We start from the raw sequence: 16,435 nt of genomic DNA, 5'->3' as shown, positions 1-16,435 counted from the left end.
AATCAAAAATATGTACGCATTTAAAGACAGTTTTGAGGATTTCCGAAGCAGGCCCAATTGGTAAATGGCAGGCCCACACGTGTCGACTTTTTTGAGCGACTATAGAGCGTTACTGATAGGATTCGAAAAATGAACTTGTTTTACACTAAGTCGGTAATACAGCTCAAGACCGATTGCCTGCTACCTTGGTTTAGCGAAGCTGAAGGTGCTGGAGACGAATCTAGGACTGGAGCTGACTTCTGCGTGGAATCGTATAAGGGCTTGTGATGCGCTTTTTTAAAGCCATTTATGATACAGGTCTTTCGGTGACGGCAATCATGAGTGGAGTGGCTAGGGTGAAGAAATAGGAAAAACATAGGCGGAGGCGTTTAGTTTCTGACTAACGATCAAGTACCGTCGCTTTAATGAAGCGTTGACAATCTGCTAACTTATGATCGTGTTTGCACCGTGTCATCGGTGTGGAACGTTTTTCCCTCTGATACTCTGAAGTCGGCAAGTCATAAAAGTCACAAATTAATGACAATACAACTTGCTTTATTTAATTTCAACACGTTTACACGTTCAAAAGCTTAACTTACAACTGATTACTTTGTGCTCTTGCATCTTTGCTTACGTACGTGTGTTTAACAATTATCGTGATTTCCAGATGTGGCAGCTCGCATCTCTGTCAACTTCTGTCTCGGCATTATTATTCACAAGAATGATTGAATAAAGTGGGAAACAGGCGACGAACATGCTCACGAGCATGCTCGCTGTTCTTTGCCACAGACGGCGAGCGGTTCATATGTGATTTTTACTGATTTGCGTAATTTTTTTTGTTTAAAAAGTAAATGGAAAAGAAAGCAAAAATAAAAAGGAAAACACAGAAGAGTATGGGTAAATGATTGGCTAATAGAAGAAGAAGAAATATACTATGTGAAGCTTTCGTCTTAAATTGTCGGAATCTAGATCTAGATAAAAAAAATGTTGGGTATGGACGTAGATTTTTTCCGCCAATGCGCACACTTCAAGCGTCAACAAATGCGATTTTTTTTTCTTCAATATAATGTTCGCACACCACACCACAAACGGTTATGCTCGCTGAAAATCAAAATTTTGTGCGAACCTTCACGACAACCCCAATACTTAAGTTTTGAGCCTTTCGAATTCGCTGTGATGGCAGGCTCCGAAAAAATATGAACAAAAAGAAGGGAAATATTTTCGGCATCCATGGCCGAATCTTTTGGTGCGTGATTTCCAATCGGGAGTGCGTAGGTTCGAATCTCTGTGCGAGAACATCAAATAATAGAAACAGTTGTTGATAATAGGGGTCCTAGCCAAGTATAGGTAAATCTCCGAGTGTAGAGTGGTAACAACATCCAGACGCACCCCACAAATAGGAGGAGCACGGCCAACACCTACTAGAAGTATACGCGCCAATTATTATATTTTATTTCTTACCTACAGTGGGTTTCGAACCCGGGTACTACCGAATGGTAGTCGCGCACAAACGATTCAGTTACGGCGCTCTTTTTTCCTTTGATATTGCATATATGTACAACTTAATATTAAGAAGCTACGACTCTTTGAACAACTTTCAAGATATACATAAGTAACGAACACGTATCGTTTCGTTAAAAAAAAAACAGATATTAGGTTCTCTGGAAATGTTTATGCTGATTAAAAACCTAAAATGTTTACATGTAAAGTAAAAATGGAGAGGAGGTCAAAGGTCCATTTTATGCATTTTAAAACTTATACCTCAAAACACACTCATTCCTTTACAAAATCGTCACCAGTACACCATTAAAAAGTCAATTTAAAAGCCCTACTTTTGATGTAAATATTTCTTAAATTCTTAAGACTTGAGGTTTTTGAGAAAATAAAGTTTTTATGAAAAAAAGGAAGTCACATGAAACAATTTGTTTTTTTCGAACATTTCCCCAATAATCGTAATTTTAATATAATTTCGTTAAGAAGGTATATTCAATTTCTTTTCTTTTGAAATATCACTTCTTCTTTGCTTTCGATCACTTTTCAAAAAAAAAAAAAACATTCATCCTAACCTTCAAAACTGTCAGGCTGTCGTGAGTCTTAAAACGGCTTGACCTATCATCCATTTATTCACATAGAAGCTACTCTCTCACATGCCAGTTTACACTCTGAACTCAATATTGAAGGCGTAGGTATGTTTTCATTAATTTATTTGTTCAACTTTCTACACTGGTATAATTTTTTGCTTATAATCACTGAAATAATTACAGTTAGCAAGATAGAAATCGGGATTTTATAACACTACAAGTAAAAGAACATTTAATAGTAAAATTTTGTTATGGTGCGTTAAATGCATTTCAGATACTCAATGAAGATTCCAACATATCTACCATGAAAATTCTTTCCGAAAACCATACTTTTTGATTACGTTTAATAAAAATGGTACAATTTACTTGCTTGTACGTTATAAGCATGTACCTAAATATTTCGAATACTCGCAAACATTACTTTTTATATAAACCTTAGAAGAATCATTCTGTTCTATTTGTATTTCTTTTGTACATAGTATTTTCACGCTCATTGCGTTTGGATAAATGTGTTTTTAGTTAAATACATATGTAAGCCATAGGTTTTTAATTGAATTGAGATAAATGTGTAATTTTACTATTTCTAACTCGCATTTCTGCGCATTTTTTCTCTACTCTTATTCATAATCAATAATTATACCACACTGATTTAGAAGTGGATCAAGCTACTCAACCTTCAATAGCTCTACATCGAAAGTTAAAGTAGCATTTGGTGGAATAACTCCAGGATGTCCACGACTTCCGTATGCATAGTCCGGCGAGCAGACAAGTTTGGCGCGTTGACCTACAGATAGTTGAGCGACACCTTCATCCCAACCGCGAATTACTTCCCCCTTACCAAGTGTAAACTTGAAGGGCTTATTACGATCGCGTGAAGAATCAAATTTGGTGCCATTGTCCAATGTTCCGGTATAATGCACAGAGACCACCTGTCCTGTTTTGGGGAATGTGCTGCCTATTTTCGTACATACATACATATATACATACACATGTATAAAATATATGCACGGCAACAGTTCAGAAAAACACACAAAGGTTAGAATTAGAATTAATCACATTTTAATATTTCAAATAAATTTACCATCACCGGAACTAATAGGTATAACTTGCACGCCCATTTCGTTATTTTATTTTTTTCTTTCAGGTTAAATAGTGCAACTTTTTACTCTTAAAAACCGACTCTCAATTTGTGTCGAACAGCGGCGGTGAAAAAATGAGAATGCGGAAAATTCTTGTAGAGAAATTACGGGAACCATCAACATGGCGCATAACTATATTGTTGCCAGGTCTATGAAATTAAACAATAACAGGGCGATTCTAATAAAGAAATGTAGAAATATTAAATAAACCCAATAATGTGGTGGTTTCTTTAGTAGAGATGTATTATTATTACTAACATTTCTTCTGGTATATTTGCAACATTTAATTAAATTCACATGTATCCAGACTTTTCCAAAAATTGCTCATGGTCTGTTCAATTTTCCTACCACCCTTTACAACAACTACCGGAATTAATGGATGTTGTAATGATCATCGTATTTTTACTTATTTCTTTAATCACAGGTCTATGAAGTTGCAATTCTTACAGACTAGTTATAAATGGGATTATTCATTTTCAAACTATTTTCTTGGATTGGGAGAGGTTGTCCAGCGCATATTTCCCAGATTATTAGTTTTATTTATGTATGAAAAAAATAAAAACGGAGTATATAAGTCCAGTTCAGTTTTAGCTATGCACAATAAGAACATCCTTATATTTCTTTATAATTACTTTATGAGACCAGGAATAGCACTACTTTGATCAACACAATTAAGTCAACACTGTGGTGCAGGAGAGTAAACCAATATCTCTTCAATAGTTGCAGTGAGGAAAGCTACCTCACACAAAATTTGTTCTGTTGTTGTTGTAGCTGCATAAATATTCCCCATGCATATACGAGGAATGCTGCTGAAGTGACAGTCCTTGGCCAGATATAAATCCAGGTCGTTCCGGTTACGTAGAACCAACTATCGTGGGAACGACAATTCGTTCTATTGGACTCCAGTTCCATATCAGAGTTCGGCTGAGCTTTATGTGCTTCTAAGTTTAAAATGTACATCAAGTACTGTGGTGCCATTTCCCACAAAATGAACCAGGGCCAGAGTCTCGGGAATGAAGTGAGAATAGAGTTATTTGTCAATATGTAGAATGCTATGACTTGAGGGTAAAGGTATGTATGTACATAGCCAATCTTTTTTTTTCGGTTTCTATAATCAAGTAAACATCACGACGCACACCACTAATTGGAGCGCCAAGTAAAGGGTGTAGGCGCCGTATATATATAATCTCAATTACCTGGAACTACAGAGTTCGGATCCCCGTTCCCATTGCAGTCGGTTCTACATTTCGGGACCGACTCGGTTTTTTATCCGGCCAAGTGCTTTCATTTCAGCACGTCTCTCCATAAAATTTATAAGAAACAACAACAATTAACAACCAATCACTACGTGAGGTAGTGATTGGATGTTACCGCAGGTTTCACCCCTGCAGACACCTGCTTGAGCCTGAGCCGCTTCCCAGGCACGTCAGGAGACACCTTTTAGACTACGCTGACGAAATCCAGGACAAAACTGACCGCAACCTACGGGACCGGACAGTACTTAGACAGTCAATAAACGACATCCACCGTGAGACCGTTACCACCTTCATGAACTCCCGTCCCGTGAATGCCGTAATCGGAGTCCAACCACCACATATTGCAGACGAAGAGCTCCAGCTTCCCCGTGAGACTCGTGTAACACTGGCACAACTACGTTCTGGACACTGTAGCAGGTTAAACTCCTACATATCCAGAATCGACCCCGACATACCAAACACATGTCCGGCATGTGAAGGTACCCCGCACGACACTAACCACCTCTTCACATGCCCCCTCAAACCGACTCATCTAGCCCCCCCTCTCCCTCTGGACCCAACCTGTCGAAACAGCATGTTTCCTGGGCCTACCCCTAGATGAGCTAGACGATGATGACCGATGATATGCCTACACTGACAGGGCTACCTATGCTGTTAAAAAAACAACAACAACAACGTGAGGTAAACTGTACACTAAAACAATTTTGTACCTATAAAGAATCTACCCTGATGAGAGGCTAGTCATATCTTAATTTCACCCGTAAACTAAACTCTTCTAACTCCTGCTACAACAGCCAGCACTTACTCGGGTATACTTCTGAACTATGTAGATAACGTAATGGTAATGCTGAATTTTATGTTGTTATAATAAAAATTTAAGAACATACGTACATATGTATTTCAATACACATATTTATTTTTTCACAATTTTTTAGTATAAACAATTCAATATACATACATAGTGGCTTAAGTTACTAGAAAGCGTAGTGTATTTTTAACTAATGACACTGGTTTACACCTGAAATATTACACATCCTTTTTACAACTAGATTACGCATATGCTAGGTGTGCATTTATATATGGGTGTGCGGAACATATTTTTATTATTAAATTTTCAGTTATACTACATGTAAGTATATAATCTCTTAAGATACACTAATAACATTATTCAACAAAAAAGGGCAAAAACAATTTTTAAATAAAGACATGCGAATCTCTCGAATTTTTCTAATTATATATTTTAATGACGCATTGTATACATTTTTTCTAAAACTATTCACTTGCGTATATAAAAGATGTACAATACATCTTTATTAAAATTTCTCCTTATTCTTCGAGTTAAGGTTTAGTAGTTCAGACTTTTTTTAATTGCGTAGCCACAAGGATTGGATTGCTCATTATGGGGGTTTGAACGCGATATATACAAAGTGTGTACGATATAAAAAGCATAATAAAAAATTATATTGTATATATATATATATATATATATGTACTTGGTATTGTGTAAAGCTTGTTATACATAATTACCTAACAAATTGATCCAATTCGTTTGTAAAGGCCCAGTGGCTATTACACTTTGTTTTATTTATACAAGTGAGGCAACAATGTAATTTATATACAAACATTTGCTATCTTATAATACCTTATCTTGTTTTATATTAGTGCAAAAAATAAAATTTCCTATAGTTTGAAACGGGATAGGTCATAGAATTCTTATAAAGTAGAGTTGAGCAATTCTTATGGGTTAAGTTTAAGTACGGTAAAAATTCTCAAAACTAGGTTTTGAAACAAAAAGCGACCAAAGGATGCAGATTGACGGATAAAACATATTTGCCAGCGCACAAAAATTCTTTCATACATATTTTGGTTTTAAAACGATAGAATTTTTGTACCATCAAGTATTTGGTTCTTGTTGAGTGTTGTACGGATTGCCAAATTTGTATTGACCCTACAGAAGAAATATTTCATTGGGCAACTTCCCTGATTGTGTAAATACTATTTACAACTACAACAATTAGGGTTTCTCTCATTCTCGAATTCAATGACACCAATGCGACGACGGTATGGTTTATGTCCCGGTAGTTCCAAAGGCCTCTTTGATGACATGCGCGGTAGATGCATATTCAGTGTTTTTACGGAATACTTTCTATGCTCTCTACCATTTATATACCTATTTTCATCCAACGATCGAGAAGATGCGAATGTTGTTTTACTCTGAATACATATTAGTTTCTTTTCAATCTCATTGTTGTGTTCAAGCTTTATATGCTGAAACAATTTTCCTTCCGTGAGAAATTCACAGTTGCATTTACCACAAGCGTGATTCACTTGCTTGGTGTGTGCTATAAAATGCAAGTCCAGTTGATGTTGAAACATGAATTGTTCGTTACATTTATAACAAATGAATCTGCCTCCATTTTGACGATCCAAGTGGTAATCCAAGAAAACTCTAAAATCAAGATTTTATAAATAACAAATAACGTATAGATTTGTGCATTTTAAAGCACATATACAGTCATGCGAAAAATAATACTACCTATATTTTCAATAATTTCTGAGTTGTGTTTAATTTCGAAATTGACTAATGTTACTTCCTTTAAAATAATAAATGAAAATACTCAAATTATATGAAAAACAAAACACAAATTTTAAGAGCTTAAGTCATATTACGCTGTGAAAAATATTGAAATACTTACAAAAAGGTTATCATTACAGTATTTTGTTTCTTTAATGTTTCTTTGTTTTGTATAACAGCCATACATCGGCGAGGCTGAACGAATTTTAAACTAACTAACCAGGTTTTCTTAATGAGCAACTAGAGTGCTATTTTATTGGTTGCTTTTTTCACCCCTCAAAGCTATTTTTGCCTCTTGCCACAAGTTCTCAATGGGATTTAAGTCGGCTGACTGAGCAGGCCATATGTTGATTTTTTATACAAAAACCAATTCTTGGCCAGCTTCGAAGTGCGCTTGGGGTCGTTCTCTTGCTGAAACACCCATCGATGTGGCATTAAGTAACATTATCTGATTTAATAAATAAGTGCAATAAGTGGTAACCGACATTCTATCCTTAATTCAACCCTTACTGGGAGAAGCATCCCCACACCAATTGATCCTCCTCCATGTTCAATAATTTTAATTGTTTGTGGCGGTTTGAAAGCGATGTTCACTGGTCTACGGTCTACATGTTGTGTACTGCTCCGGGATAAAACATATCCAATTTAGGCTCATCTGAGCATTTTTCTTGCACCATTTTTGCACAGAAGAGACACTTTCCTTGGCCTTTGATTCTAAATTTTCTTTAATTTGCGAATGGCGGATGTAGCGACGTTCAAAGAAAATTCACTTTTAATGTGGGCTCTTTTTCACTATGATTTTTCAAGACCTGGAGATATTTATGCAATTCGTTCGCGTGCTTTCTTTTATGGCATATATTTTATTCTATTTTCTACCAAAAAAATTATTTCAAAGGGATTTTGTCTACTCTCGAAGCTGGGCGCTACAGGCAGGGTATTATTGTTGTTGTTCTAGCAGCATAAACATTTCCCATATATGTGCGGGGAATGCCGCTGTAGTAACAGTCCTTGGCCAGGTATAAATCCGGGTCGTTAATATGTACCTATACTTTGTTTTATTTGCAATAAAAGGTATTCCAAATAAGAGGTATATCCTTTAAAGTTAATTAATTAATTCGAGCCAACATATAAGAATTGAAGCAGAGTTAGGTTTGACATATGTTAAAGCAAGTGTCACTATTTTTCACATGACTGTATATGTAATATATATGTAGTATATTTTGTAAATCTAACAAACAAATATGTAATATATAATGTAATTGAAACTAGAATACTAACTTGCTTGTAAATACGCTACCACATTTCTGACAATAAAACCACGAGCTTTTGAAATGGTGAACATAGTCGTGAAGCATTAAGTTCAATAGTGTGTCTGTGAAGAAGTTACAGTTTTCGGCCAAACACGTAAACTCTTGCGCTTTTATTTGCGATTTTAGTTTTTCTAGTAAATAAAGATCTGTGAATAAAAAAATAAAAGAGTTGAAATTTATATCAGGCTGTATCATTTGATCCGATTGATTTTAGCACACATACCATACTCTTTTTCATTATCTATGTGCATCACTGGCAGATCATAAATTTCAGTAACATTGCGTTGGTCCAACCAATCATCCGTGTAGATTCTTCGTCTCGAATCCATTGAGTCTGCAACGGACACATCATCGTCGTCATCATTGCTTGTGTAACCAGCATCAATATCACTTTTCTCGTCAACAGTTAATTTGGGCTTTTCTGCCGGTTTTTCCACCACATCTGTCCGAGCTCGACTTCGAGCACGTGTAATACGACAATTCATTACTGATTTTGTGACAGATCGCTCCGATCTGACAATTGATTTATTTTTGTTATTTACATGCCGCTCTTTCTGATCTTCATCGAGTTGTTGATCTTGCCAGACCTGCTTTTCCGCCAAACAAACGATTCGATGAAAATCATGTTCATGCAAGGTATTAAACTTTTTGTCACACATATCGCAGTTATATTTGCGCAGATGAGTTGCTCGATGTTCCTTCAACTCTTTGATGCTATCCACCGTTGCCAGACATTCGGTGCAATGAAATCTGCGCGTCCGCTTGGATGTCTCAATTGCTGCGGGGGGAGCACAATTGTTTACACCATTCATTCGAAAACGTTTGGCACTAACAGTTTCTTTTTTTTCTTCAATAGTGGCAGTTAAGGAAGATACACTTCGTATAGAAAGTGTTCGACAGCGTCGTATATGCTTATTGTAATGGTCTTTGCGTATGTAGCTAATACCACAATATTGGCAGAGCCTCGGGCCTACTGGGCGCAAAGTACGTTTATAGTTATTAATTTTTCCACCGGATTCTGTTATTAGAACTGATTCAGAGCGTTCACGAATAACTTGTAGCATTGAATTATTTATACCGTTCTGCGAGTGTGTAGAATTTGTATATGACGACGGATGGTTCGATATTGTCACTAATTCTACTCCTTCTTGGTATAAAGAAGTTTGCACCTCAGCATTATATTTCGTATTCATCGAGTCCACATTATGCATTGAGGACAGCTGTGAAATCTCAGTCAGTGTATAGTTCGCCAATTGGACATTACTTTTATTATCTGAATTCTCGATGGAGTTATCGAGCACACTATTTTTGTAAATATATTTACTTAAAGTGGGTTGGTGTCGTTGGGGTCGGGACGGATGGTTAAATGATAGTGGAGTACTTGAAGCAGGTATTAGGGAAGCAGTACAACATAATCGAGAATCACTTTCGCATGATTCCATGATTCTTACTTGTTCAAGTGAAGTTTGAATCGATTCACTACTCATATCATTGGAACGCTTAATAACACTGAGTTTCATTTCAGAAGAGTGTTCATTGCTGTCATTTATTCCAAAAATGGTTTCTTCCGCCGTATTTCCTTCAGCATATTCTTCTCTGCCCATATTAAAACCTTGTCTTTTAGTCGATTTCAACATTAGACCATTACTAAATCCTTGCAAGCGTACTTTTATATTATTTTGAACTTCTTCCACAGCTCTTGACTTAAATACGCATGCTATGCAAAGGGAGGATAAACAGTCATCGAGATTCTAAAAAGAAAGTAATATGTTGTAATATTAACTTTATAATTACTGGCTATAAAGTGAAGAAGTATGGATGTATAGTGAAAATAGAAGATGTAATGAAAGCTTCAATTGAGTATATATCTTATATGTATATTGTATTTAATATATAATTGGCGCTTACACCTTTTTGGGTGTTTGGCCGAGTTCCTCCTCCCACTTGTGATGTGCGTCTTGATGCGAGGCGATGGGCGACCGCTATTAGAAAAAACTTTCTATCATTGTGGGGTTTCATGCACGGAGATTCGAACCTATGCACTCACGAATGGTAGTCACGCATCAACTCATTCAGTTACGGCGGCCGCCTAGTTAAACTAATACATATTCATTTTTAATTTACCTTAGTAAGAGTATTGTTCATCAAGCCTCATTAAAAGACTTGTACATTTCACATCTTCATGTTTCAATTGAGTATTGAGTGTTAGAAGCCACGTGGTTGAATAAAACTGCCGAGTTAAATTGTTCTACTGCGAGTAATTTGGTGATACATATATATGTATATTAAGCGTTTAAGTCGCTGTATATGCAGTAGCAGGCACTGAAATCCGGACACTCAAAAATTAACAATGTCCTTGTTGTTTTAACACAAACTTCAAAAAAAAAAAAAAAAATATTGAGTGTTGATTGGAAATTGTAATTTATTTATCAAATTAGAGTATTTTTTCAAGTAATAATATATTTTTTCTGCTTGGACGTAGAAACACCTTTGAACAATTAGTTCGCTAATTTATTGTGGTCGGCATTCGGTAGAAGTGCACAGGTTCGAAACCAATTGATAGAGTATTTTGTCTAATAGCGGTCGCTCCTCGGCAGGCAATGACAAACCTCTAAGTGTATTTCTGCCATGAAAAAGCTCCTCTTAAGAAACCATCTGTCGCTTGGAGTCGGCATAAAATTGTAGGACTCTCTATTTGCAGAAAACCACACGACTAACATTTAAATATACAATAAAATGATATGTGGACTAAGAGGCACAACAAAAATTTAAAACCCAGAGTCCGGATTTGATGTCCGGTACTATATATACATATATTTATTTATATTGATGCTTAGATCCTTTCTTTAGTTTCACCGAGGATCTTCTCCAATTTATGGTGCGCGATTCTGTTTTGTATAACAATCAAAAGGACCTACCGCCCCTCAATAGAAGGCCCAGCCTCTGAACGGCGAATAATTTTTATGAAAGCTTTTTCACGCCAGAGTTCTAGTATGCTTCTTATTGCCTTCGGAAGAGCGAACGCTTTTTTATCATTTAATTTTTGATGTCCACAGTGGATATCGAACCCGTTTGGCTATACCGATTTTGAACGTTGATAGAAATTATAATAGTTTCACATATAAGAGTGTTGTTATTACATTCCCATCCTTGGTCTGCAATGTACCGGCGACGAACCATATTTACATCCTTCAACAAAACTTCTAACAATTGTTTTAAAATGATAAAAACTTTGTGCTTAAAAAAAAATTAGGAGGTCAAACTTATTTTAACTCTTTTACTCACCACACCGTCGTCTTGACAGTAGGAGGCCATTGTCCTCTTCATTATAGGGTTTGAAGATAAATCAACTACTTCATTATTGTTTCCACAGATAACACAACATTTGGTATTACTATAGATCTTTTCTCCCTCGGAAGAATTATTCTCAGCGCGCAGCGAACGGCGCTTTTTTCGTTGGACGAACAGCTGCGCCCCCTTTTGAAGGCCACTTGTTTTGTTTCCATTCTGGCCTGCAAAATGCACAACATAAATTACGGTATAGTAATATAAAATATAGCAATATAAAATTAAACTGCTTGAAGAATAGCATTTTTATTGCTTACGATTGGTGGTTCGTTCTTGGCCCCCACTGGGCAAATTCTTTACAACACCACGACTCTTGTCTGCCCCCGACACGCGCATTCTTTTGCTCTTCTGCATAACTATTCACGCGTCCAAAGTGTAATTAACTTTTGTAAGGTATCGCCAATTTAAAGACGATATTTATTCAAAAGTATTTCGGCAGTCCTATCACTTTTCCCGTATTGTATTATTACTACAAAATTTATTTAATCTTATACCGTGTTTATTTAGCGTTGCCACACTTAAGGCAAATATATAGAAATTGAAAATCCAAGTTCAATGAAGTGGCACAATTATCTATGGTGTATTTTATTTTCACCTCGCATTAGTTAGAGACATACCAGGCATACTTCGAAAAGGCCTGTTCGGGAATTATGGTACACTCTCATAATAGGAGAAATGAAGGTAAACTTTTTTTTGTACTGAATTGTGTTGCTTGAGTATATCCTAACTGACTTTCAGCACTGACCCATGGACTACGTTATAAAAGCTTATATTCAATATACTCCGAATATAGTTCCGACCAAAACTGGCTTTCTGATGCTAAGGTTGCAAACACAGTGCACGTTGAGACGAAGACGAAGATGAAGACGAAGCTGAAGACGAAAAACAGTGCAGAAAAAATCGTATGAATTCGCTCGCTCGTACGCATAGTGAGCGCTGTGACGAAGATGAAGACGAAACGCAAGCAATCAGCTTCAAACGCTGCTGTACTGAATTCGAAGACGAATCGCTTGCTAGTTACCGTGGTTTTTGGTTCGTGGTTTGTTCTGTTTATGCTTTGGCACGTAATTAAGTTAAAACAGTCGATAAACAAGTAATTAAATGAGAAGTAATAATCAATAAAAGGCATAAAACTAAATATATTTTAAATTATTTTTTACCTTAACGTCACAATTAGCCTTTCAGCACATATAATTGGCGTTTTATTAAAATTAGTTCAATTTTTAATAATACGTGGCTCAATTTTAATTAGAATATAATCAAATGTTCTAATTGTCATTCTGGTATATTCCACAAATTTCTTTTCATTGTGGCGCAGCTCATCATACAAATGATGAAATTCACCAAATGCTTCTCTACCCTAAGTTATAGGGTGTGCTTTTTTATTTACTTTTATACGTTTTAATTTAAAATATAAGCTTTGCTCAATCAGCAGGTTATCATCTAATGAGGAATCCATTGCGACTAACATAACAAAAGCGCAACCAATTCGACTTGCACTGTGCAACCTATTCGCTTACTCGCAACGCAAGCAATTTCTCTTCAGCTTCGTCTTCATCTTCGTCTTCGTCTCAGCGTGCACTGTGTTTGCAACGTAACAACCCGCCTGATGAGAATTCATATAAGATGAAGTGGTGGTTTAAATGTCATGATATTAATGCCAATGTTATGGCATTGGCCGTAAAAATTTATCTATTACTGACATCACCGCTGCTAATTACACAGGCCGACAAAATTTAACCAACATTCAGACCCAGAAACCAGACTATATATTTCCGAAGGTTTATGATGCGCTGAATCCAAATCTGGCCTCAGAATTGCTCTATTAGTTTGAGTTTTCGAGATATCCTAACCTAAAAGTGCAAAAAACCCCATTTTTGCCCATATTTGAGGTTATGTAGCCTTGCAGATGTTTTCTTTCACCAAAATTAAAGGATGGCATCTTTAAATACAATCCTTCTTTTTTCAAATGGCGTTTTGTTTGCTCAAATATCATTTTTTTTCGCAGAGATATCGCATTTTGAAATTTTCATGTTTCGAAATTTTCCTACACCTGAAAATCGATTAAGATAACATAGACATGATATAGTCGATTACTAATTTTCTTGAATTGAGTCTTATTTTTCTTAAAATTTTGTCTCACACCATAAGTGTGCTAACTCCCCACACCACTACACTATCTAACCTTTGGGTACCGAGTCACACACAGCCCTAACCCCTAGAAACCACCCCTATCATACCGCGAGCAGGCTAACCCACATAACCGCAAGCAGGCTTTCTCACAAACTCCAAATTTACATACTATTAATCCATATATTTCAGGCCCTCAAACCCAAACAGCAACGGGGAATATAAAATTGATTAACTTCATATAATTATTGATTTTTGTTTAAATAAAAGTGTTCGATAAAAACGCTACGAACTTATTCCCCAACCTAATACATGTGAAAAATTACATAATTTATGAACGTCGAGATGTCGACGCTACAGCAGCAATATTCTCAACAGAACTTCGCCCGGCAGTCGCTTATGCGTTACCGGAAGGACCCGGATTTACTATATATCCGGCCAAGGACTGTCACTCCAGTAGCACTCCCCGCACGTGTATGGGAAATGTTTTTGCTACTACAACAAAACCACAACAGAACTTACAGTTTTTGGTCTGCCAACCCTTTTCCTATCATGTTGTTGTTGTAGCAGCATATTCATTCCCAATACGTGTACGGGGAATGCTGCTTGAGTGACAGTCTTTGAATAGATATATATCTGGGTCGTTTCGGTAACGCTGAGACGACTGCCCTATTTCTATTCTCGACAGAACCAGTTTCTTGAACATTTTTCGCCAACCTTTGAATTTTCGACTCATTCGGGTGATTGTTTCCACCAAAAAATTATGAGTTTTGCGATATATTGCCCTTAAAGTTCGACCATTTTCATAATAAGTTTCAATAGTTTTAATACGCTGTTCTATCGTGCAAAATTATACATCTGTCCACTTGACAAATGTCAAAGATGACTAAAAAAGGTACCGTCTAGGAGTTTTTCACTACTGACATCTAGGCGTCACTTTTGAATGACCCTTTATAATGCCTTGAATATTGCTCGACATCAACTTCCACTGCTGGGCAAATCATATATTTATGCAACAAAATGCTAGAAGTTCTAATGCGCACGCATTTTCGTAGGTGCACAAGGGATCTTGTTTGGAACACTGTTAACTTGAGAACCCGGAGTATCTCCGGGAACATCATAAGTTAGAAAAAGGTGAAATGGTAATTATGTCCGTCCAACGGTGTATACATCTCAAGGACTCAAGATGGCAGCTTTTCCGCTGAATTACAAGCGGCCTATGACCTTCCAAGCCACCTTCTCACAAATATCGTAAAAGCTTGCCTTAACGTTTGCCACATATCGGGTGTATCGACCCTTAGTATTGATGCTACAACAACAACAACAAACATTGCCAGAGTGGTTTTCATCCTCAAGGGAGGCAAGGCCTCGTATGTGAAACGAAAGTCAATAAGGCCCACCCACTTCACTTTTGAAAGACCCTTTATAATGCCTTCACATTTTCTCGACATCGACATCCTTCTTCTTCTTCTTAATTGGCGCGATAACCGCTTACGCGATTTTGGCCGAGCTTAACAAAGCGCGCCAGTCGTTCCTGTCTCGTGCTAACCGACGCCAATTGGACACACCAAGTGAAGCCAAGTCCTTCTCCACCTGATCTTTCCAACGCAGAGGAGGCCTTCCTCTTCCTCTGCTACCACCAGCTGGTACCGCATCGAATACTTTCAAAGCCGGAGCGTTTGTATCCATTCGGACGACATGACCCAGCCAACGAAGCCGCTGGATCTTTATTCGCTGCGCTATATCTATGTCGTCGAAAAGCTCATACAGCTCATCGTTCCATCGTCTGCGATATTCGCCGTTGCCAACGTGCAAGGGTCCAAAAATCTTACGCAGAATCTTTCTCTCGAACACTCCAAGCGTCGCTTCATCGGATGTTGTCATCGTCCAAGCTTCTGCGCCATACGTTAGAACGGGCATGATGAGAGTCTTGTAGAGTGTTAGTTTTGTTCGTCGAGAGAGGACTTTACTGCTCAGTTGCCTACTTAGTCCAAAGTAGCACTTGTTGGCAAGAGAGATTCTACGTTGGATTTCAAGGCTGATATTGTTATCGGTGTTAATGCTGGTTCCTAAATAAACGAAGCCTTTTACAACCTCGAAACTGTAACTGTCAACAGTGACGTAGGTGCCGATACGCGAGTGCGCCGTCTGTTTGTTTGAAGACAGGAGGTACTTCGTTTTGTCCTCGTTCACCACCAGACCCATTCGCTTTGCCTCTTTATCCAGTTTGGAGAAGGCAGAACTAACAGCGCGGTTGTTAAGGCCGATGATGTCAATATCATCGGCATACGCCAGCAATTGTACGCTCTTATAAAAAATTGTGCCTGAGCGATTAAGTTCTGCGGCTCGTACGATGCTCTCCAACATCAGGTTAAAGAAGTCACACGACAGCGAGTCACCCTGTCTGAAACCTCGTTTGGTATCAAACGGCTCGGAGAGGTCCTTCCCAATTCTGACGGCGCTGCTGGTGTTGAGCAACGTCATCTTACATAGCCGTATTAGTTTTGCGGGGATACCAAATTCAGACATAGCGGCATACAGGTAACTCCTTTCCGTACTGTCGAATGCAGCTTTGAAGTCGACGAAAAGATGGTGTGTGTCGATTCTCCTTTCATGG

General features: G+C 37.4%; 2 protein-coding genes across 2 annotated transcripts; both read right to left on the bottom strand.

Annotated features, from left to right (window-relative positions):
* Window positions 1–2,166: 2,166 nt before the first annotated feature.
* On the bottom strand, window positions 2,167–3,313 carry LOC128865960 (peptidyl-prolyl cis-trans isomerase Fkbp12). The gene is made up of 2 exons (XM_054106407.1): window positions 3,142–3,313; window positions 2,167–3,015 (listed from the first exon to the last, which is right to left on the bottom strand). The coding sequence occupies exons 1-2, from the start codon at window positions 3,176–3,178 to the stop codon at window positions 2,726–2,728; spliced, it is 327 nt and encodes a 108-aa protein (XP_053962382.1). The 5' UTR covers window positions 3,179–3,313; the 3' UTR covers window positions 2,167–2,725.
* Window positions 3,314–5,349: 2,036 nt separating this feature from the next.
* Window positions 5,350–12,217, bottom strand: LOC128867448 (zinc finger protein 432). The gene is made up of 5 exons (XM_054108651.1): window positions 11,946–12,217; window positions 11,626–11,852; window positions 8,564–10,091; window positions 8,309–8,486; window positions 5,350–6,904 (listed from the first exon to the last, which is right to left on the bottom strand). The coding sequence occupies exons 1-5, from the start codon at window positions 12,040–12,042 to the stop codon at window positions 6,451–6,453; spliced, it is 2,484 nt and encodes an 827-aa protein (XP_053964626.1). The 5' UTR covers window positions 12,043–12,217; the 3' UTR covers window positions 5,350–6,450.
* Window positions 12,218–16,435: the final 4,218 nt, after the last annotated feature.

Source organism: Anastrepha ludens, chromosome 6 (assembly GCF_028408465.1).
Source record: "Anastrepha ludens isolate Willacy chromosome 6, idAnaLude1.1, whole genome shotgun sequence".
Taxonomy (NCBI): Eukaryota; Metazoa; Arthropoda; class Insecta; order Diptera; family Tephritidae; genus Anastrepha; species Anastrepha ludens.
The sequence above is the reverse complement of the archived record's forward strand: the minus strand, read 5'-3'. Positions and strand labels throughout refer to the sequence as shown.